This window comes from Centruroides vittatus, unplaced genomic scaffold, assembly GCF_030686945.1.
Source record: "Centruroides vittatus isolate TY-2023 unplaced genomic scaffold, ASM3068694v2 contig_884, whole genome shotgun sequence".
Lineage (NCBI taxonomy): Eukaryota > Metazoa > Arthropoda > Arachnida > Scorpiones > Buthidae > Centruroides > Centruroides vittatus.
This window is the reverse complement of record NW_027122576.1, coordinates 1,389,784-1,414,107: the sequence shown is the minus strand read 5'-3', so window position 1 is coordinate 1,414,107 and position 24,324 is coordinate 1,389,784. Positions and strand designations below refer to the sequence as shown.

At 29.5% G+C, this 24,324-nt stretch overlaps 1 protein-coding gene across 1 annotated transcript; it reads right to left on the bottom strand.

The window, feature by feature from the left end:
- Positions 1–1,134: 1,134 nt before the first annotated feature.
- Positions 1,135–24,069, bottom strand: LOC136983667 (glyoxylate/hydroxypyruvate reductase A-like). Its single transcript, XM_067280475.1, has 12 exons — positions 23,776–24,069; positions 23,382–23,525; positions 18,569–18,606; positions 18,360–18,493; positions 15,166–15,248; positions 9,088–9,175; positions 8,877–8,994; positions 5,332–5,399; positions 4,456–4,540; positions 4,307–4,351; positions 1,302–1,394; positions 1,135–1,210 (listed from the first exon to the last, which is right to left on the bottom strand). The coding sequence occupies exons 1-11, from the start codon at positions 23,900–23,902 to the stop codon at positions 1,308–1,310; spliced, it is 1,017 nt and encodes a 338-aa protein (XP_067136576.1). The 5' UTR covers positions 23,903–24,069; the 3' UTR covers positions 1,135–1,210; positions 1,302–1,307.
- Between the last annotated feature and the right edge of the window lie 255 nt (positions 24,070–24,324).

Here is a 24,324-nt window from a genome sequence, read left to right as displayed (position 1 = left end):
GCATATATTTTAAATGAAATAAATTAAAAATATGATTAAAAATTGCAGGCCGGCATTGTGATGATGTCACAATAAATAATTTTGATAAAAATAAAGTTTTAAACATAGTTTAACATTATACAGTACATAAAAATGAGCTATTATTTATTGTGACATCGTCACAACGTTCTCAATTTTAGTAGTCTTGTCCCTGTACACCATATTTTCCTTTTAACAATAGAGTTATGCCGTTTATCTAACTCCGTTCACGATAAAAATTTTTGAATTGAAATAACGTAACTACCGGTCCAAACAGAAAGTTCATATTCACAGTTAATCGGAGCCTTCTGCTGCTAAGCATTTCATAACCTGTTTTGACTTTTATCTGTCTCATTTTGTTCTCAAGATTAAGGAAGGACAGGCGAACAGAAGGAGAAATGGACCAACTCGGACGAAAACTCACTGCTCTTTGAGACTCGGGATCGAAAAATCTCAGGAATATTTCGGGAGGTGGATCTATATGTAAATAATCTATATAATATAAAAACACGAATGCGACGTTGTGTCAAAATTTAAAAGCAATCGGTTAAGAACTTTCCGAAATTTAAGATTTTGAACAAACGAACATTTACATTTTTATTTATGTAGATTAACAACAACAACAAAAAAAAATCAGGGAACGTTTGTTTTAGTTTTCATAATGATTGAATGACAAACTTGAATAATGCAGTAGAGAATAACTAAATTCATGGTTATTAGTTTTCAGGCAAAATATCATAAAAGCGATTTAAGACATTTTTATTATTTTTTTATTTTTGCTGTATTTATTTCAGATTATTTTTAAATGAATGTAATCTGTTCAGTGTGGGGATTTTTAAAATTAGTTATTTTCTCAGAGCACTTGGAAATGCCTCCCAAATTTTATAATTTCTGCTTTTATATATATAAATCACAAAGATGATTTGAATAACAGTAGTTTAATTATGATCTATTTAAGAACAATAAGATGCTATAACAAAGATTATATGTCAAATTAAGCTTGATTCTTCCAATTTTGCATTAAGGAAATAGAAACACACATTTTCATTTCAGGAGTTAGTTTTATATATATATATATATATTATATATATATAAAAACTAATTTTTTTAACTTCCTGAGTAAAATAATTATTTTATTTAGAAAAATATCAAATTTTTATCGATTTCATATGATACAATAAATCTTCAACACCTGCAAAAGATATAGCTAAATAAGTTAATTGATTCTATATTTTTTGTTTCGGAAATGAATGATTTTCAAAATATTTTAATATTCTATTTACCTAATTCTAGTAGCCTTTATTCCAGTCAATAGTGTATAGCAGTTCTCTTCCAGAAATGAATCTTTTATAATTTTCTTTAAAACATTCAGCAACCTGAAAGTATTTTTTTTTCAAATTTCATAAAAATAGAACTGAAAAAAATAAATATTTCAATTAAGAAAGTATTTTTTTAACTTAAAATATTAATGTGAAGAAATAAATCATTTCATTAATGTCTCGTTTTTATTGGAGATTAGATATTAATTTTAAACAAGAAAATTATAATCAAATAGTTCTTCAGTTTAAAAATTGAAAACCATCTTTAATTACATTTAATATATTTATGTTTCTGTTATTCATGTTAAAAACTTAAATGATTTAAGAATTAACCACTAACACATGGTCAATTAGATTATCTAAGAATGTTTTTTAAAAACTGCAGATGAATTCAATTTGTCAACTGAAAAATTGGTGATAAAATGTATACATGGAATCTGAATCAGAATCAAGAATCTTAAGTTGATAAATTTAAAAATTACAGCGACAGTTATTTATTGTTGCTATGTACGTAATATTGATTATGCCTTTGTTTAATTCTGATTACTCTTCATTTTTTATTTTAAAATATAAATTTAACGTCATTACTCTCTATTTCTTGAAAATTATTATAGTTTTAAAATCATTTCTGCAAATTATTTGACTGGCCAACTTCAAAAATTGAAGTTACACAAACTTTGAGAATCTATACCATTCGAATAGTTGGCTCCTGTAAGCAATAGATTTTTCAAATCTATCAGTTTCTAACAAAATGCACATGGCTTGAAAACAGACACTGGTAGGCAGTCAAATGTGAATTTTGTAATTAATAAAATGTTAAAAAATTAATGTCAAAGTAGATCATTTATATTACACAGCAAAACATTGGTTTAGCAGACACTGCATTTAGATAACACCTGTACTTGAGTAAACAAAATGTTCAGTTTTGGCATAGTAATAAGACCTATTTTTTTTTTTTAAAGTGGATATGGCCTCTGAAGGTGAACAAACCAAAAAAGTTTCCCATTCTCCAAATCTCTAATAAACTGACAATATCCTGGATTGCACATTTCCCAAGAAAAGCATGGCATTTTTAAGATATTCTTTGTTACCATTCACTGTTTTATAGAATTTTTCAGTGTGTTCTTAAATTTTTCAAATAAAGTTTTCATAATTTCATTTTTAAATAGCACTCTGACAATTTGCATGTAAACATAGTAGATTGATACCAGCATTTCTACTTGCATAATGGGAGGAAAGAATGAAGCAATTTAGAAAAATTTGGAGGAAATAATAGAATCAAATGAATTATGTATTAAAATACTTATCTAGAGAGCATAATGTATTTGCTGACTTAGAATAATTAGAGTTTGGATTTCCATTCCAGGCTAGATTTTCTTTAAATTTTTTAAGAAAAAAATCTAGAATCATATTTTCTAATTAAATTTAGTACAAAATGACACTTAATGCTATTAGTCTAAATTCTGTTAATTATTGAGTAAAAATAATATATGCACCATAATTCCAGTGATTTTTTGGCTATTTTCGATTTCTGTTCTTTCCTCATACTTTCACAAAAAAACAGTATCTGCTAAAAATTGATGTATCTTAAGTGGACAGTCTTCAATCCCAAGAGTGTCCATTAAATTATAGAAACACAGTAAATTTGAAAGACAAATTCTAAATTGTATATATAGAAACAACTAAAAAAAATCTTTTCACATACTTGTATACTTAAAAGATTATTATAATCAAATAATCATTCACTTTTGTTTTTAAAAATTTATACTTCAGTTTCACAATCAGAACAATACAAGATTTTTCAAAAGTTATTCTTATTATTTCTCAAAATATATAGTAAAAAATCCCTATAAGACTGGAAGCATATATTTATTTAAATGCCTTAGAGAATTTGACACACTTAATTATCAGTTTTTGCAGACAATCATCAAGATCTTTAGTCCCTAAAGTAATCAACTGTTTCATAGATCACACTTTAAAGTATTTCAGGTGTTATTTTTCAAACCTTTGCAGTAATACAATCAGTTACATAATAATTGTTCTACGGTACACTTCAGATTTCATGAAACCATGCAATCTGAAAAAAAAAACATTTAAATCAGTGAAAGGAGCTGCCAATGCTCCTTTCACTGATCCATCACAACCAAGGACCCATTCTATGAAATTTCCTCTTAAAATTCTCTCCAATTATTTTGCACTTCATGCATTTTATCTTGCATGTTACCATAAGCACCCATTCTTACACATTCATCATTAATGATGAGTTTAAAATGGAACTTTACAGCAATTGAACTTTTCTAAATGCACAAAATTTGCACTAGAAGCACATATTATTACAGTATAAAAATTAAATATACTCCCACAACTGCTATAAATAAACAGGCTAAATTTGGATATAATGATTATAAATTAGATATGAATTTGGCATTAGAGTGCAGCATTAGGTGCCATGTCGTATTAAAATTAATAATTATAACATTTAATTAATTAATTTAGATTAAACTGGAGTAGTATAATTGCCGTGTCCGCACGGTAAGCGGGAGTTGCAACTTTGAGTCCCGCTTTGGGCCAATTTTTTTCTTCCAGTTTAATCTAAATTAATTATTTAAATATTATAATTATTAATTTTAATACGAGATGGAGCCTAACGCTACACTATTGCCAAATTTATTTCTAATTTATAATCATTATATCCAAATTTAGCCTGTTCATTTACGGCAGTTGTGGGAGTATATTTGCTTAGAATGGGTTTTCGATCGGTGTTTATATTTGTATAAAAATTATTCTAAAATACCTTTAAATTTCATTAAAATAGTTAATGTCTTTTGAAACTATTTACATTTTATTCAAATTTATTGCATTCATGAAAAATATTTCAATTTTGGTTTTATGCTAATTCAGCTTAAATAAAATTAATCTGTTATTATTTTAAAAAGTTATTATATCTTAAATAAAGTAATTGTACTTACTTGGTGGTGTTGTGTTATAGCTCCAATATGTGGTGTTATAATTACCTGTGTTTATAAGCAGTTACTATATTAACTACATTTTATGTAATTTAAGATTAAATTATATTTTATGTTTACGTTTTAAATTACATTTTAAAATAATATCTTACTTCTGGTGTTTTCCAAAGTGGATTATCTGATGGCAATGGCTCTGTTTCAAATACATCTAATACTGCTCTTGAAATCCATTTTTCACTAAAAATGTATTTAAGTAGTTCTGTTAAATTAAACTATAATCATTTGTAAAAAATTTAAAAATTGAATCTTATGTAATATGTTAGTTGTTTAACAATAATATCCTAAAATTACTATAAAATTCTCAAAACATTTTTTCGGATATATTTTTGGTAGTTTTTTTACATCAGATACTTATTTTACTAGTCACCACAGCCTCTTAACTAAATATTAAAACCATTTCCATTTTTATTGTAAAAGTGTTACATAATTTCAAATACTCTTCCTTGACTGTGTTCTCCGAAATCATAATTATTACTTGATTTTCTTTTACATGCACAATAAAAGAAATGTTTGCAAAACAAAATTTATTAATATAAATTTATAAAATATATTTTACTTTCCTAGGTGTTATAACATAACATAGGAAAGCATTGTAATCTTATCACAATTGACCTTCTGGATTTCTTGCTAATTTTAATGTTTTGAGACCCTCTGAATCCAAAAACAATAAAAAAAAATTGTGCATGTGCAGGCATTGAATATGTCAGGATGAGATAAAGTAGCACACTTTGATGATGATGGTACTTTTATACCATCATCATTTGAATTTGTTAAATTACAATGGTATTATAATGGAATGATAAACATTCTGAAAATATATTTTATTAAATGAAAAGTTAATATTTTCTGACATCTTGAAAACTTGAATAATTGATTTATTAATCATGTTATCCAGAATTGATTTTCTATGTTTACTTCGGATATATAAAAACATTTTAAGTAAAAATAAAATATTAATCATATCTCACTTCAAGGCATGAATTAAATCTGCTTCTTTAATAATATCACCTCTTCCAATATTTATGAAAACTGGGTCCTATGAAATTAAAAATATTTCAATATAAATATCAAAAGCAACATGTAATTAAATCAAAAAATTCTAAAGTAATTTTTTCTTATATACTAAAAAATGATCATAAATAAGGTTGAAGCAGTTAAAATGATAAAAATGATACAGTTTATAATAAGTAAATTTATTAAAATGACAGAATGTGAACTAAAAAACTAGAAATCCATTTTTAAAACAAACAATGTAGTGTAAACGAAAGCATTCAACATCTTTTATTCAAAATATCTTACATCAGTCAACTAGCCATCAACATTTTAATATTTGAAAAAGTTTTATTATGTAAGAAAAATCACAACACACCAAAATCCAGTAAGAAAGAAAAAATAAATAAAAGGAAAGAACACTGATAAAAAACTAACGTTTTCAACTAATTTTATCAGCCATTATCAGGTTTATATTGAAATATCATTGAACATAAAATAGAATATTTAAATACTTAGTAAGCAATTACAATATTGAAAACCCAATTGAAAAATCATTCTTTTTAAATCGAATTTTAGATTCCACTTTATGTTTGATGATATTTTAATTATAATTATAAACTTGACAATATTGAATTTTTATGAACTTTCATTTTCAACTACTTATTGAATCATCTTAAAACTTCAAATGTTCAGCTGGATTCTATATCAATATATAAGGCCAAATAATTACTAAGCAATTTGGCAGAAAGTAGGCCACCAGGTTGCCATTAAAAATTAATTTATTTATAATTATTATATTTAACAAGAAATGGTAGTCTGCTTCATGCTAAATTGCTTAGTAATTATTTAGCCTTTTAGTCCAGTAAAGAATTTGGCTGTTCGTTTGGTATTTGAAATAACTATTGGGTTAGTTGTATTTATTATATACAGTGAAATTCCATTAACATGGCATCCAGTATGCCAGCAAACTGATAAGCTGGCATGTCGAGCTCATCTTTGGGGGGTTTTATTGGTACACTGGGTATTCTGTATTTACACATAACTAGGTACAGTTAACTAAGACTAAAAATAATTAATTTAAATTTAAAATTAAATTAAAATTTAAAACTCTGACCTTTATACTGAAACAAAAACCAAACGATCACCATAATTAATCGAGCTATAAATTTGCTATTATTAATGATTGCCTTTAATACCAAGTTACTTAATATCTAGACATTAATAATTTAGATAAGAGATAGTTATAAATTATTTAATAAATTATAAACAATTATAATTAGGCACCATTTGGAAGAAGAAAACTAGCATAGAGTGGGATTTTAACCCACAACCTCTGCTTACTGTGCGGTGCATTTGCCAGTTATGTCACCAGGACCTCTGAGCAATTCTTTGCTTCCAGACAAATGGTTATATCTAAAGTTTAAATATGTGGTTTCTTCCAGACAATTCTAAATTATTTAATACATTATTAAAAATTACAAATTATGAATTTAGATAAGAGATGGCACCTAACATCTACCTCTAATATCAAATTACTTAATCATTACTAATAGCAAATTTATAGCCCAATTAATTATGGCAATTGTTTGGTTTAGTATTAACATAGATATAAAATATAGAGTAGATATAGATAAAAGTATACAAAGCATAAAGTAAGATTCTAGTTAGTGTGTTCTTGTTTCAAACTAACCAAGGTAAGGAATAATCTGGAAAAATTAAAATGGCAAGTAAACAATCATAAAAGGTGGATTTGTACAGTTTTACATACGAAGATATGGTAAAATTGTGTCCAGGGTATCGAAAAAAACCAGAAAAAAATTCCATCATCCAATAAGTGATCATGTTCGATAACCCAGCACTACATTGGTCCCAACATGCCGGGTTAATGAAACATCATTATTACATGTATTACAATGAAACATGTATTAAAATACAGATGGCCAGTCAATTGAGGCAGTTAAGACATCAGCCTACTGTTCTGGGGACATAGAATTTAATTTGGGCCAACCCAGAAAGTTTTCATAGATAGTTTGTCTCATATGTCAAGGGGATACTATAGATTACCACCTATGGAATTTCGGGTCTTTGGGTATATATCTGAACTCAGGAAACCGAAACGAGTTCAACGATACCCTACTTTTGGACCGGAGACGAAAAATAAAAAAAGTTATCATACTTTTTTCCAGCGATCGTGTGATGATAGGGAGTCGCGTCGCTCTCTCTGCTAAGTCGGCCTCGCTATCACGATCGGGAGTCGCATCGCTTGCCGTTAAAATTGCCTTTAGTAGACGTTTTCTCCTTTTTCTTTACTTTGTCCAAGATCTACCGTGAATCAATAACTAGTGACGTTTAGCACATGGCGGCCTGCCGGCGGCTCCCCTCCGGGAGGTCAGTCAGGATCACGAACAGTGGAAACGTCCACCATGTTCGTTGCCATAAGTAACATTAACCGAAATGGCAATCGCGTGATGATCGAAAGTTGCGTTGCTCTCTCTGCTCTCGTATCGCGTGTTTAACCCTCCTGGAGATGACCGTAGTCCGACATCATGGTTTGCAGACTTTACCGCAAGATGGCAGTACTAGCAACTATGGCGCCATCTTCACGAGAGCATTAAAAAAGTATGGTAACTTTTTTATTTTTCGTCTCTGGTCCAAAAATAGGGTACCGTTGAACTTGACTCGGTCCCGAGTTCAAATATATAATCAAAGTCCTGAAATTCATAGGTGGTAATCTATAGTACACCTTATGTCAAGCTTCATCCTTTACTAGCCAGGCATCTCTGTTGTGGGTTCAACCAAACTCACAATAGAGATGGCTGGCTATTAAAGGATGAGGCTTGACATATCTGAGACAGACTACCCATGGGTGTAGAAAAAAGTTTATTCTTCATCTCTTGCCTGTGAGATGAAGAATAAGCAAAAAAATATATGGTGTTAGAATATAGGTTGGTCCAAAATCAGCTAAAAGATATAGTGCTGTAACTAGGTTTTCATATGCCCTGTGCTAGATTTTATTTTTTGGTTCCTTTTGTTTTGGAAAAAATACATTAAAACAAAAACAAAGTATGATAGGAATGATTAGTTCTTTTAACTTTTTTGTTAAACATTATGGAATGGCCACAAAATTTAAAAAGTATAATATTGATCATTTTTGATGCCCCATTTTAGGGCCCTCTTTATCCTGAGCCTAAGCATCTGTTACACTCAAACCTGTTTTTGTGCAATTTTTTATATGTGCAATGTGTTTTGTGCAATTATTTTTGTGCAGTATACCAATTTGATTGAAATTCATATACCGCACACAAAACAAACCGCACAAAAACAGGTTTGAGTGTACACCTACCTAGTTATGGCACTAAACAGATAAAGTATTTTATTTTAGAAACAGTTAAAATTAGTTTAAAATGCCTGCTTATTTTTATTTATGACACAGTTGCTTCCAATATGGCAACTAACATATCTCAGTTTCCTGACTTTCAGGGCAGCCTGTATTTAAATAAATGCTCTGTTTTCAAAATACCTTTAAACATTTCTGTAAAGTATTTCCATTTAATAATCCGTTTGTTTCTGATGTACTTGGTAACACATTACAGATATAATCACACTGTTTCAACAATTCTGAAATATCTGTAAAAATGCTGAAAAATATTTAGTTGAATATTAAAAAAAATCTTTCATACAATAATTCTTTAATTATTTTTAATAATATATAACAAACTTTAAAAATTTACTTATCAAAATCTCCAAATTCTTCAACTGTTCTTGGACGTTTTGCAAATCCATAAACAATAGATCCTCTTTGTTTCAGAAATTTGGCAACTAAACATATTAAACAAATAAATGACAAATATAAATTCTATCTTGAGGAAACCGTGTTTTGTATTTTCGTTTCTTTTCTTTCGAAGACACAATGTAGTGACGTAAACTTAAACACTGGGCGAATTTTTCATCCTTTTTATTCGGTTGGAATAAAAAGGATGAAAAATTCGCCCAGTGTTTAAGTTTACGTCACTACATTGTGTCTTCGAAAGAAAAGAAAAGAAACGGAAATATAAATTGTTAACAATACGCTATGTACAGTATATAAACAATTAGGTTGTTGGTTGTTTATATACTGTATTGTACATGTCTATTATCATAAGTCTTTCCTTTATTACTGATAAGAGCAGGGCCGGATTTACATAAGGGCATTTGGGGTCTGTGCCCAGGGCCCCCACAAAATAGGGGCCCTGACAAAACTAAAAAAAAATTATGTTTAAACATAATTTTTTTTTCTATTACCGCTACCGCGACAGCCTAGTGTGGCCTAATCATGAGGGCAACAGGCAGAGAAAACCAAACCAGAGAAAAAACCTATGAAACATCGGAAAATTTCGGGAAAAAATTTCACATAGGTATTTTTCAGTTAAATTAAAATAATTAGTTTTACACTATAAAATATATGTATGTTTACAATAACCTTATTTTTAAATGAAATTTACAACTTCCTAGTTCAAATCTAATTGAAAGTACAGTATTTTGTGTAAACTTTCTAAATCATCAAATTTGCCTACTCTTAAAGGGGGGACCCCCACCAAATTTGTGCCCAGGGCCCCTGGATTGGTAAATCCGGCCCTGGATAAGAGTTATATGTCAGATGAAAGGAACAGAAGATAAATTAGGAAAATGAGGGAAAAATTCAATATTGATAATTAGCCTCTAATCTAAAAATTGATTAAGATGATAAACTCAAGGAATAGCATTTATAGGCAACACACAAACTTTTAATCACCAATGTTTTTGGCCATTTTTAATGACCTTCAGATAACAAAAAATGTTCTACCATGTAATTTTTTCTATCTGTTTTTGGTATATTTTACATTTGTTCACTATTTATACAGGGTGCGGCATGGGAACTTCCTTATTTTAAAAAAATCATAAAACAAAAAGTATTAGCGATATCAATATAATTCTTTTTTTCTTTACATAGAGGTACATTTAAAGTTTTATTTCATTAGGTTTTGAAAATGACATCTCGAAGGTGGCTTCCGTTCTGGTTAGAACATTTGGAGAGTCTAAATCGGAAGTTTCGGTCCACTTTGTCCAGCATGTCTGTGTCTATGTTGGCAATAGTAGCAGAAATATCGTTCTTTACCTCACCCAGGGTCTTTGGACGATTGGTATACACCAAGGATTTAAGATATCCCCATAAGAAAAAAATCGCAAAGGGCTAAATCTGGCGAGTGTGTTGGCCACTGAAGATCGCCCCTCAAACAGATGAGATGTTCATGCAAGAGTCATTGAGGTTCATGATGTGTGAGCTGCGGCACCATCTTGTTGGAACCACACATCCCTCAATTCTAAGTGCAGCTGCATGTTTAAGTGCAGATTGCTTAGGGGATTTCAAAATTGCCAGCCTTACTCTCTCAACGTTTTCTGGCGTCCTGATGGTTCTTGAAGGTCCTGATTTCTTTTTCTGCACACTACCAGTGTCCATAAACGTGTCCACTCACTGAACAAATCGATTTTCAATCAGAAACATGACCTACAGGCACAATATTAAACTGTTTCCTGAATGCATGCTGAACGGCTGCTGTGTGCAGTGCATTTCAAATACAGGGTGTGGTGCGAGAACTTCCTTATGTTTTTATTTTTGTAAATTTTATTCCTACATTTATTCATTTTTGATTTGTAAATGGTTCTTGTTTTAATTTTAATTTGAAGTTGTACAGCACTCTTATTCTAAACGTTTATGTTATGCTCTATCATTTGATTTTTGTATATTGTTCAATTACTTCACTGTTACCTGATGGTGGTCATTAAAAGTGGCCAAAATGTTAGTGATTTATTAGCAATACAAAAAAACTTCTAAAGTTATTTGTTGAGTTTATTATCTTATGTAGCAATATTTAATTGAAATTGAATTAAGATGACAAATTAATAAGTTAAATATTGATTATATGATTGCTCGACAATAATGTAATAAAATTTATTATGTTGCTGTTATTTAAGAAGTCATTTCTAACATTTTCAAATTCATAACTGCTTTGGTTTACTATGAATAACAATATTTCAATTCAGATAATTAAAAGAAAAAAAATAATTTCTAGTTGTTATCTGTTTAATCTATTATTTATTTCAAGTCAGTCAACTCTCAAAATAATAATGGTTTTTTGCAAAATGTTCTATCTGGTTATGTATCTTGAACATGATAAATGCAGCTAATAAGAACTATAGGTTTATATCACAATGTTTTATGTATTAAACTACTAGCATAGACAAGGGGATTAAAAGCTACAGCCTCAAAAAAGAATAAATTTTAATAAAATAAAATGTAAAATGCATTTTAAATAAAACTGTAATACTGATAGAAAAAATATTTTAAAAACTTATTATATAAAATATAAAATTATCACATTCCCAATCTGACTGAATTTCATTTATTTCAATAATAGCTTTCTGTATATCACTCTAGCCAAGCATACTTTTCTTGCCTCCCTTATATCATCTCTTTATATATATTTTTTTCTTTCTTTTTCTTAAATTAAATCTCATTCTCTCAACTATTATAGCCACTTTTACCTAGACCTGCACCTCTCAAGTTTACCAATCACAGAATCTGTTTATACTTTGCCATAATCTCATTCATTATCTCTACATTCCAAAACCAATGGAGTGCTGATTTATTCACTTCTCACAAATATTTTCTTCCACTTTGTACTCTTTCAGTATATAATTAATATATATATATATATATATATATATTAGTGTAGAAATTTTTGAACAGGAATTATAAAAAAATCAAAAACATGAAAGATAATACACATATTTTATTCAAAGTACAATCTATTGACATGTATGCAGGCTTAAGAATAGTCATATAATTTTCAGAGCAAAAAAAAAAAAATCCTTCTTTTCCAATTATCTCTAATTTGTTGGTAGCAGCTTTTTAGATGATGGGAACTTCCACAAGTTGTTGAAACTGAAGCTTAAACCACATGAGAAATAGAAAATAGTTTGGAGGGGACAAGTCTGATGAGTAATGAGGTGATAAAAAACAAGAATTCTTTTTCATGTAAAAAGTTTATGTATGCTTGCAGTTTAGATACAGTTTCATCTACATCCATGATTACAATGATGTCCTGACATAACATGGCTATCTTCTCTTAGCTCAGTTGTCAAAGCTTGTTTATTTACTTATTTTATACATAATTAGGAACTGCCAGCCAACAAAGATATCCACTCCCCAAATTAACAAAAGTCCCAACAATGAATTACAGTTGAAACCAGAAAATATTTCATAAATCATATTTATTTTCTAACACAGTATATGTTAATACATTAATGCATGCAAAATTTATAAAAAATTTATTTAAAAAATATAGTGAAGACAATAAAATTAAGCATGTGAAATAAAACAAGCACATATCTTTACTCAAAATGTGAAGAACTGTTTTGGGGATGTTCAAAGTTTGTTATTACATGTGATGTTATTTGGCAATTGTTCTTCACCAATTCATTGATGGTAACAGTAACATTTTCTTTTGTTTAAAGTCAATGTGCATTGGCCACTTCTCTCATCATCTACCAATTCTATTCTGTGATAAAACTATGACCACCATCTGAAGCACTTGACACATTACCATAAACCTTTTGTACCAGTTTTATGGTTTTTGTAGAAGAAATATCCACCTTAAAACATAACTTAAAATCACAATTTTCTGGTCAATATTCAAATCCATGACAAAGCAACAGAAACTTTGCAACATATTCTAGTGACACATTGCAAGTGAACAGACAATAGTTGATATTACTTAATTAGCATGCTGGCTGAAATATCACTACACTATTGTTATGGAAAAAAATTAAGTTTACTTTTTATGGACTACACTGTCTAACATGATTATATCTCATTATACCTTATATATTTCACAAGTAATGCATGTTACACTGCTTATGAGATCTGCAAGTGCATAAATTTAAATTATAGCAGTCAAATATTTGTTTGCCCCTGCCAGACTTAATTCCTGGCTATACTATCAGGTCAGTCCATAAGTCCATGGACATTTTTATGACCTTGAGAAAAATCTTGTTTTGCTGTTAAAAATCTCAGTCTAATGTGATAATTTTTACACTGAAGTGTTAAATTGGATCTCATTCATATAATACTGTTCAGAATGTGAACATTTCAGTTGTTTATTTTTGTTAAAATGGAAGTAACCTACGAATATAAAAGAAATGTTTTATACTTTTTATTTTTAAATGGTGAGAATGCTACAAATGCAGCCAAAAAAATAAATACTGTATATAATCAAATCTTAATTAGTGCAAGGACTGCGCAAAAGTGGTTTGAAAGATTTAGAAACAATGATTTTAGTGTGGAGGATAAGGCTCATACTGGAAGACTCGTTGACTTTGATGATGATGCTCTCTCTGCACTAGTTAAAGCAGAACCATCTTTAACAGTTGATGAAATTGTGGAACATTTAAATTCATCCCATGGAACTGTTCATACAGGGCCAGATTTACCAATCCAGGGGCCCTGGGCACAAATTCGGTGGGGATCCCCCCTTTAAGAGTAGGCAAATTTGATGATTTAGAAAATTCACACAAAATACTGTACTTTCAATTAGATCAACTAGGAAGTTGTAAATTTCATTTTAAAATAAGGTTATTGTAAACATACATATATTTTATTGTGTAAAACTAATTATTTTAATTTAACTGAAAAATACCTATGTGAAATTTTTCCCCGAAATTTTCCGATGTTTCATAGGTTTTTTCTCGGGTTTGGTTTTCTCTGCCTGTTGCCCTCATGATTAAGCCACACTAGGCTGTCGCGGTAATAGAAAAGTTTTAGTTTTGTGGGGGCCCCAGGCACAGGCCCCAAATGCCCTTATGTAAATCCGGCCCTGTGTTCATAGACACCTACAACAAATCGGAAAAGTTTCAAAGCTTAAATGGTTACCACATGAACTGTCAATAGCTAACCGACAACAACGTGTAAACATTTGCAAGTCTCTTTTATCCCGTATTGCTTTAGAACCTTTTCTTGGTAGGCTGGTTACTGGAGACGAAAAATGGATCCTCTATAATAATGTGACGAGAAAAAGACAATGGACGGATTGCGACAAGCAGCCAAAACCGACTGCAAAAGGTGGGTTGCATCCAAAAAAAATTATTTTGTCTGTTTGGTGGGATATGTCAGGTGTAATTCACTTTGAGCTGTTAGAACCTAATCAAACAATTACAGCTCAAATGTGTTGTGAGCAATTAGAGCATTTAAATGAAAAATTGAAAAAAAATCGATCATCATTTGTGAACAGAAAGCAGGTTCTCTTGCAACATGACAATGCCAGATCACACGCTGCAAAAATAACTGTACAGAAACTTGAAAGCTACAACTGGGAAATTTTACCTCATCCACCATATTCGCCAGATATTGCTCCCAGTGATTATCATCTTTTTCGCAGTTTGCAGAATTTTTTAAAAAAAGGGAAAACTTTTGAGGATGAGAACAATGTAAAAAAGGCTATTTCTGAATATTTTGATTCAAAACCGAAATCATTTTACGAAGACGGGATTAAAAAGCTACCATCAAGATGGCAAGAAATTGTACAAAATAATAGTGAATACATTATAGATTGAAATAGAATTTAATTTTATTTGAAATTTTTTGCTGCTTTTTTGTAGATAAAAATACACATGAACTTATGGACTGACCTGATAAACAATTGCATTAAACAATTTTATTATTTTTTGAAAGTTCTCTTAAATTAATTTATATAAAAACAACTAATTTAGGAAAGTTATTTATAATATAATAATACCTCTTTTTCCTATAGTCCCAACTCCTAAAATTCCAACAGTAAGATTTTCCAGTAATCGACCTCTCTCTATTTCTCTACGAGTCCTTTATAAAAATAAAATATTTAAATGCTAATGCATGTTAAAAATATATTTATTTTTAAAGTACTTAAATAAAATATTTATATAAAATATTTTATTTATTAAATATATTATAAGAAAACAAAAAAAAATTAATTGTAATTTATACATTTCAGTTCTACATGATCAGGTATGTACTGTACAGTACATATGGTAATGTGAAGTTATTTATCACATAAAAGGAAAAAAAACTCTACACTGACTTTTTTTTTATAAAAATTAATCTAAACCAAACTAATAAACCAATAATGTGGAAAGCATGCAATTATATATTGACATGCTATATTCCTCATGGCTTGTCTGAATGAAGAAAGCATACACAGACATCTTGTTGTGGGGGATTATGACCATACTTGCCCAATTTTTAAAATTTGAAGACTTGATAGTGTGAATACCATTAATGTTTTTATGATTTATTTTTTACCAAATCATTTTTTATGTATACAAATCTTTTTGCCAAAAATATATCTTGGACATTCTATTTGAATCTCTCTAACAATTACAGCAAAAACGACTAATCAAAGCAACTGCCTAATCAATACCATATCAAAAAGAAGTATTGAATGAAAACGTTCTTCAGAATTTTCAAACAAGAAACAACTTTACATTTTTTTTGTTGTTTTTAATGATCTCAATTCAAGTCTTTTTACAATGTTTCAGAATATAATTACTATTCTTTGTTCTAAATATAACAACCATCTTGTTATAACTGAATATTTATAACTAAAATACTCAACTTATCTTTCAGCAGATTTGTTTTATAGTAACTAATTCTTTCAAAAGTTAGTGCTAGTTAGTCAACAATTGTCTTTAAGTAGAAGAAATACCTATATTATTCATGACATTTTATGTTTAATACAAACAGTAGAAAACAATTAATGATACAGATATCACATAATAGTAATAAACTTTGATTTATAACATAAATCTTAGTAACCTAGAAAAAAGCTAAGAAGTTAAATTCCCTACAGCACTATTTCCAAAGTTTAGATCTGCAGATGGAGATCTTGGAGACCCTCCCCTCTTTCTGGTTTGATTTCAACATATGATAATGACTAATTGAGTGTGTGAGATCTGGAATTCCATCAGACTCAAAATTGTAATAATTTTTCCTATTATAAACATCCTCGATAGAAAAATTCCTAGCCGAGAAAATATGCATCCCTGGCCGTATAACTGTCAACTATCCATTGTTCTTAAGCTGTATACAGATCATCTTGCAACTTAAGTTTATAGTTAACATCCGAATTCGTCATATATCTTTGGTCCCAGGAACACCTATGACCCAAATCGCTATCAACCATCGATCACGTGACCAATTTTTCCAGCCTAAAACTATAAAAGCCACTTCTTTCCCCCCCTCCGGGGAGTCTCTTATCCTCTGCCAGACCAACGCCATCGCAGGTCGTCACCACTCTGGACCTTAAGTTCCAGCGTCACTGTGCTCAGTCGTGACTTTATAAAAGTGTGCCATTTCCGGATACTGATATACACTTCTTGGATATCTAAGTGCTAACTCGATAAGGAAACTAATGATGAGGTATGAACTAAACCTGTAAGCTCTCTCTCGAACCCTATGCGAATTAGGGAAATAATTACAAAAGTTGACTAGTCCTTTGTTTACTTCCAATAAATCTTGTTTTAATGGTTAAATGGTGTCCTCTTTGACTCGAATATCGCTTTTGCCTTATTGTCAACCCCATTTCACCTCCCATCCACTCGCCTGACAAGAAGAGTCCCGACTCTCGGGACCAAACTCGTAAACTTAGCCATCTTGATAAGTAAAAGGTCAACGACCTGTTGCCAGAAAGGGGAGATACGACTTCCTCTTACCTCCCTCGATCTCACAAGTGTGTGGGAGTCACAAGACTTAAACAATGACACGAAAGAAATAAACCTTCATCCAAGTCATCACTATCTCATGAAAAAATCATATGATGGCTCACCGGATGCATCTTGGAACAAGCTCTAGTCTCACTAGCTCTCGTCTTCTCTCCCTTCCGAAGTGGACACAACGTCTCCATTGAACACTGTCTCTAGAGAAGTCTCCCTACCACTAAAGGAGGTATTCTACTTGATAGATTTATGTAAACTCTCTCTCAAATCAATAGTGAGGTTGTGGCTGAAGTTTTCATCTCTAAAATGTGAATGTTGAGCAGCACTTACAAGATAGCGGCACTTGACGTTCACATTTTAGAGATGAAAACTTCAGCTGCAACCTTGCTAATGTAGACGTAAGTATCTAGTAAGATGACATTTTGTATCCCTTTTGATGTATTATCAAATTATCATAGCTATTGTGTTTGTATGTACATGTGTCTTATTTAGGTTATTAAACTTTTGTTGTTTGTTGACCTGGTAACCTGTCTCGGAGAATGGACGCCTATTGTCTTACCCATGACTGCCGCTCGATCCAGCCTTTACTCTGAACTTTGATGACAAGTATAAGAGTGAGTTAAGACACAAAAATTTATCTTAAATGGTGACAGATCTGACAGGAGAGGGAAATTATACTATTTCCTCACCTCTGACCATAAACAGAGGAAACAAACCATCCAGTGTCAACTGAGTAGGCCTAACTGACCTGATACCACCACTTGGTGATAAGACCAACACCTCTACAAGGGAGCTTCTCACAGAGATCAATTCCAAAAGATCTATGAAACATTCAGATGATATCTGGTAATATGCATTTATTTTCCTAAAAATATACCAAAAGAGGATTTCATTATAGAAACATTGAGAGAAACAATTAATAAAAAAGCTGGCAAGGGCTCTTGCTAGTCTTTTTTGGGCACTTGAAGGGGATGACCTGTAGCACACTATTCTTTGAATCAGTTTGATTAACATTGTGGCTTTTTAAAAACCTATTTTCAGTATTACTATCCATTAATTTGCTTTCCTACTAATATGATTTTTAGTTCCTAGATGGCCGAGACTTAGTTATAAAATTATAGTGATAAAATCTGAATCAAGAATTTAATGAAATACTTTACTATTCAGAAAAATTCTTAAGTTTTGTTCAGAGTATTTCATAAAGCATAATTAAAGATTGGAAAGAAAAAAATAATAATACCATTTATTTTCTTTCTGATCATCCCACATTTCATAAAATTTTCTTTCATTAATTATAATTTGTGCTATAATATATTCAGCCATATAATCAGCAAATCCTTCATTTCCAAGTTTAGTAACAATAAACTTTGGAATCTACAAAAAAAATTTTATTTAAAATAATTAGCTTATTAATTTATAATAATTTGTTTATTTCATTTTTATGCTTACTTTATTTTTATCAAAATTTCGAAAGATAGCTTCCACTCCTGGAATTAAAATTATTCATTACTTCTACATAGTTCATATTCAAATAATTATTATTCAAATAATATATTAAAATTTCAATTTTTTTACTCATTTAATTTAATTTTCAAATATGATAAATGAAAAATATTGAAATGGTCTTAATAAATATTTTGATATTTTTTTAAAAGTATTTGATATTTTAAAGAAAAATTATTTAGACATATTTGAAGACATTAAGAAATTCTAAATTAGGATTTATAAAAATACAAGTGCAGTTCAGTCTCCAGTAAATCAATACTCATTTATCAAAGGTTCTTTATTATCCAAAAAGGTGAATTTGGAAGGATATTTTGTCAATAAAAACAAAGAAAATTACAGTACAGTTTGTTTTATGAAATTTTGGCTGGGTAATGCACAGTATTCAAAAGCAGTTCAAGAAGTTTTAAAAATAATTTACTCTGATGACTTCTCATGATAATTTTTAGAAACAGTTTTAAAAAATTTAATTGTAAATCATTTTAGATTTAAATTATATAATGAAGATGTAAAACTGTATTTATTAAAGAAAACATGTGTAGAAAAACTAGAAACAAAGATACATCTTACACACTTTCCCAGTACTGGTTTAATCAAAACAAACTTTTTCAACCCTGTTCACGAGTCTGCCTCTGTATTTTAATATGTTTTTAACCTAAATTAAAGAAAAGAACAGAGTTCTAATGGTAGAACTATAACCATTATTTTTAAATTTACAATATTGAAAAACCAAATGTTTTTTAAGTTTTAAGAGTTCTACAAACAAATAATTTATGTAGTTTTAAAATGAAAACATTAAAATAAAATACAATAATTACACATGTTAACAAAAGTTTTTTAAGTTGAGCCTATCTTGTTCTTGTGCCTCATCGAGTTATCAACTAGAAACTGCCATGCTTTGGATAACATTTCTTTCTCCTTGAAATTAATGCATTCACTCATAGATGCTTGGAAGTGACTCACTGTAAATGGTATGTCTATAAGTAAGGGTCTGTATACCAAATACAGGTCCATTTTTATGCAATCACGCTGAGTCAAAAGTCCTTTGTACCCTTTCCATTTCAAAAGTACAAAAGATGATGTAACTATATTAACAGAATTAATATAGTTACATAGTCATGAATAGAGAATCAAATAAAAAAAACTTTTTTTTGTTGCCTTTTGAAATTGATTTTCAAGGTAACCTTTTAATTTTAACAATATAACTTTTTATCGAGTAGAGATAACATAAAAGTTCTAAAAACAAGTTAGAATATTGTTTAATTGTGAATTCTTAAAAAGATTTAAATAAAATAGAAGCATATTTTATTTAATCTTTTAGAATTTAATATTTTTAATAGAAGGGTTTCCAATTATAGTATATGTAATAAAACAAAACATCTTTAAGAATGCTTTAAGACAAGACTATTTTGAATAAAATTTATACTACAATTTTAAATATTGTCATCTTTAACATTTTACTAATATGTAAATGTTACTAATGCAGTTCTGATTGAAGTTTATTGACAGGAAAGACAAACTTCAGCTCCAGCAGGTCCCTGTAAGGAAAGATCTGTTGAACAGACTTTTTTTTGTTTTTGTAATAGAAGTAATTTATTAAATTAAAAGATTCATTTTAAGATATTATTTTTTAAATTTGAAAAACAAATTGAAAAAAGTGAACATAAAAATGGGAAGATTTAAGTATTTTTTCTTTAAATTTAATTCTAGATAATATAGGTGAAAATATGATTTCTATTAAGTAAATATTTTCACATTTTTTATTTTAAAGTTTTCAATTACATGCTTGCATCATGATGATTATTACAAAATTGTTTTATTCTAAATTTTTGATGATACAGGATGAGTTTTTTTCATCTGAAAAGTTTGTTTATAACTAATTTTTAGTTTAAAATGTGTACATTAAAAACATTTAAATTCATTTGTAATAATAACCATGAAATTCAAAAATAACTAGAGGTAAATAGTTCATAAAAAACTTACACCTTTGTACATCCAGCAATGAATTTAATAAAAATTAAGTGTTTTTGACCCAAAGTTACAGAACATAAAATGTACAAAAGGTGCAAGTTTATATGTAATAATTTTTTATTGTATAAAATTTATTTTAAAAATGATAAACATACTGAGAAATAGTTTTGTTAAATTTGTAAAATAAAAATATTTTCTCTTGGATTGAAAATCTTGAAATATTTTAAAATTCAACCACTTTCAAGGTATGAAGGTTACCATGAAAATCAATTTCAAAAGGCAACAAAAAACAGGTTCTATTTGATTCTTCATTCATGACTACGTAACTATATTAACAGAATTAATATATCATCATCTGTACTTTTGGAATGAAAAAGGGTACAAAAGACTTTGGACTCACCATGATTGTATAAAAAAAAGGGGCCTATATTTGGTATACAGACCTTTAATTATACACATACCATTTACATTGAGTCACTTTAGTATATTACAGTAAAACTTCTCTAATTCAAAACATCTGTAAACTCGAATATTTCTTTAACTCAAAGAAAACAAAGCACTTGGTAGGATTCAATGTCTCCAACTTGAATTTCTTAACTTGAATTTTCTCCAAGTCAAAGTTTTGTGGTCCCCCGACGCCAATTTATGTTGATTTTAACTTCCCAACTCAAATTTTAATATTTATTCTATTCAAAGTGATCCTAATTATTGGATTTCCATAAAATTTTCAAACAGTTGTATCTACTCTCCAATACCAATTTTCAGACAATGTTCCAATCCAAAGTGAGACATCATCTATCTCAATAAGATGAACAGTTTTGCAGGTACAATTGCCATTACTTACATTGAACATTTTGCTTTATGTTCAATGTAAGTAGATAATATTGCTGAAAGGCATTATTTGAGCTGTTTAAAACAAAAAGAAAAAACTATCAGAGATTCTTTATATAAATGCCAGAGAGATAAAACAACAAATCCATTCAGAATTGGCATTTTTTATTTTCTTGTTCTCTAACTTGAATCGTTTGTAACTCAGTTTTTCCCTGCCCTTGGAGCTTTGGTTACAAATTTAGACCAAGTACAGCAAAACTTCTCAAACTCAATCTGACGCTGGTCATCATCAGGTATGAACAGGTGTAAGATTAAAGTGTAAACTAGTCGATTTTGCAGCAAATTAATTGGATGTGACATTTAACTAAATTTGTTTGATCATTGTATATTTGACCATTCACTGTACAGTTATTGATTCAATATCCTTCTATGTCATACTTTTCAAAAGAAAGTAGGTAGAAACTCTTGGATCCAACATGTTGGATTTTTCATGCAACAATCATGAGATACTCACATGCAGTGAAATATTAATGCCACTTACAGGGATAACTCAGTTTTCATCAATAATCGATCAGAAAACAATCAGCAAAATCCAAAACCAACGAAATCTGAGGCAATTATTTCCATATGAATCAATGTAAATCCAATTAATTTGTTCTAGACACTCTAAAATACATACCAAAAACACATTTTATAGAGAATTAATATAGCATTAAATACTAAAAGCAATAAGAAATTAATAGATTAAAAATAAGATTATTAGCATTAAAATGAAAAGCAATGGAATTGTTCTGCTAGACACGCAGGATAATGTCTTGTCTTGTAAAAGCTAGTTGGACATGAGCTTCTAGCCTATAGTGTCCTGTGGTAAAGTGTGACGTAATTGTCATGTAATAGTAGTTGTATGTGTTTATGATGGTCGTATCAAGGGGAATAATGCCTTCCAGGAAATCCGTTTAAGGGTAACTGATCCCTATTCAGGTGTTACAAACTTGGAGAAAACCCAGAAAACTTCACATGGCCAGCCTGCCCTAATGAAGCGCAAACCCACGACCAAACTCCAAGTATTCAGGGAACAAAACCATTGGCCAACAGTGGGTCGTCACGGGGTAATGTTCACACAACGAGAAATAATGCCACATTACACCAGAAAACACATGGGTCGACCTTTGTTTTTGCAAAATTAGCAGCGAGGTCACTTGAGCACGCTGACGAAATCTGAGGCAATCAACAAAAATCGAGCCAAATTTTACATGAAAAAAATCGACAAAAACTGAAACTGACGATAACCGAAGTCAATGAAAACTGAGGTATTACTGTATTTCAACTAAGCTGCAATTTCGAGACAAAAAAGTTTTTTGATTGATTATCATACATATGAGATCATCATAATTACTTCATTAAATTATTGAAACTATAAAATATACATATAAATATATAAAATATCTTTAGCAATACATATAATGCTTATTAATTCTTTTCCAATATAAAACACTATCAAGAAGTGTTAACACAAAACTATAACACACCATAACTGCCAATATTCATCATTTTGTCAACAAACTCTTTTGAGCTATAGTTTCTAGGCAATAGAAAAAATGTTTATTGGTTCTTTAGAACTAGATGAAGAGTAATATCACAAGATTGTCAAAGGAAAGTAGTCAGGCAACTACAGAAATGTGATCCAATATCACTCAGTGACAGTATTAATTAGTTTGAACTGGGTTTAAGAGGAATGAATTCTGTTCACATTCGAAGGTAACTCATTAACCAGGTCAAAACATTAGTATTTCAGCACTATCAATTCTTAAAAATGTATTGTTACTTTTTTAAATTAACCACATTGACTAATTTGACTTTTTAAATGTCAAAATAAAAAATTATAAAAATATTAACAAAATAAATGAGAAACGAATGCAGAAATATCTTACCGATACTTAAAAATTAATTTTCATACCTGCCCAAGTTGATTGCACCCATTTCATATTTGGAATATAATCTAATATCTTTGAGATGACTGAAGTATCAGCAATTAGGATTTCAGCATCTTTCATTATTTCAATTTCTTCTGGAAGGATTTCTGTGCATTTTTTACATTCCTCTAAAAAGGACACGATAATATTATATTAATATAGGCTATATTTATAAATGAATTTAAAAAAAAAAAAAAAAATTAAATATATGAAGCTCCTTATATAAATTATAAAATTTAAAGTTAATATGTATATTATATATAAATAATATCAGTAGAGATATTTATGTATAATTATACAGTAATTATTACAGCACTTTAACTATAATTCTTGTATTTTTATACAAAATGTTAAAAATAAATCTAATAAAATATTTACCAGCTAATCTTATCTGTTTAAAATTAAGTTCAGGTAAAGACGATCGCAAGCAGGGTAATAGGTCATGAACTTCGGACCAAACGTAAACGGTTCTCTGCAAGTTAGACATGACTTTTCTGAACAGCATCTCGTCTCACATCGCATTTAAATACCCTACTACAAAGCACGTGGTTTGAAAGTCAACGCAAGGTAAAACCGAGAGATGGCGTTATTTTCGTCGAATTTACTCGGATGCAATTTAATGCATCGACTTGAAAAAATAAAAATAATTCTGTCATAACTTTACTGTAAATTTCCTTACTCACACTCGAAACCTATTACCTTCGGCAGAATCAGCACGTGTTTCTTGATAAGCTACGGCCACCTACTCGATATATCATAGACATCATATTCATAATTCTGTATCAGAAATCTATTTGTTTACAAAAATGTGTTTTATAATTCAATTGAACCATCATTTTGTAATATAAATATTCAATATATTTTTTAAAAAAAACATTATAGATAACTTGTTTAATCGACGTTAAAATTATATTAGAGTTTTGTTTT

Coding starts and splice junctions, on each gene's coding strand:
- LOC136983667 (XM_067280475.1), bottom strand. CDS start 23,902: ATGCTGTTCAGAAAAGTCATGTCTAACTTGCAGAGAACCGTTTACGTT. Junction 23,526..23,775: donor TAAACAGATAAGATTAGCTG/GTAAATATTTTA, acceptor TGTCCTTTTTAG/AGGAATGTAAAAAATGCACA. Junction 15,249..18,359: donor GATCAGAAAGAAAATAAATG/GTATTATTATTT, acceptor ATTTTTATAAAG/GACTCGTAGAGAAATAGAGA.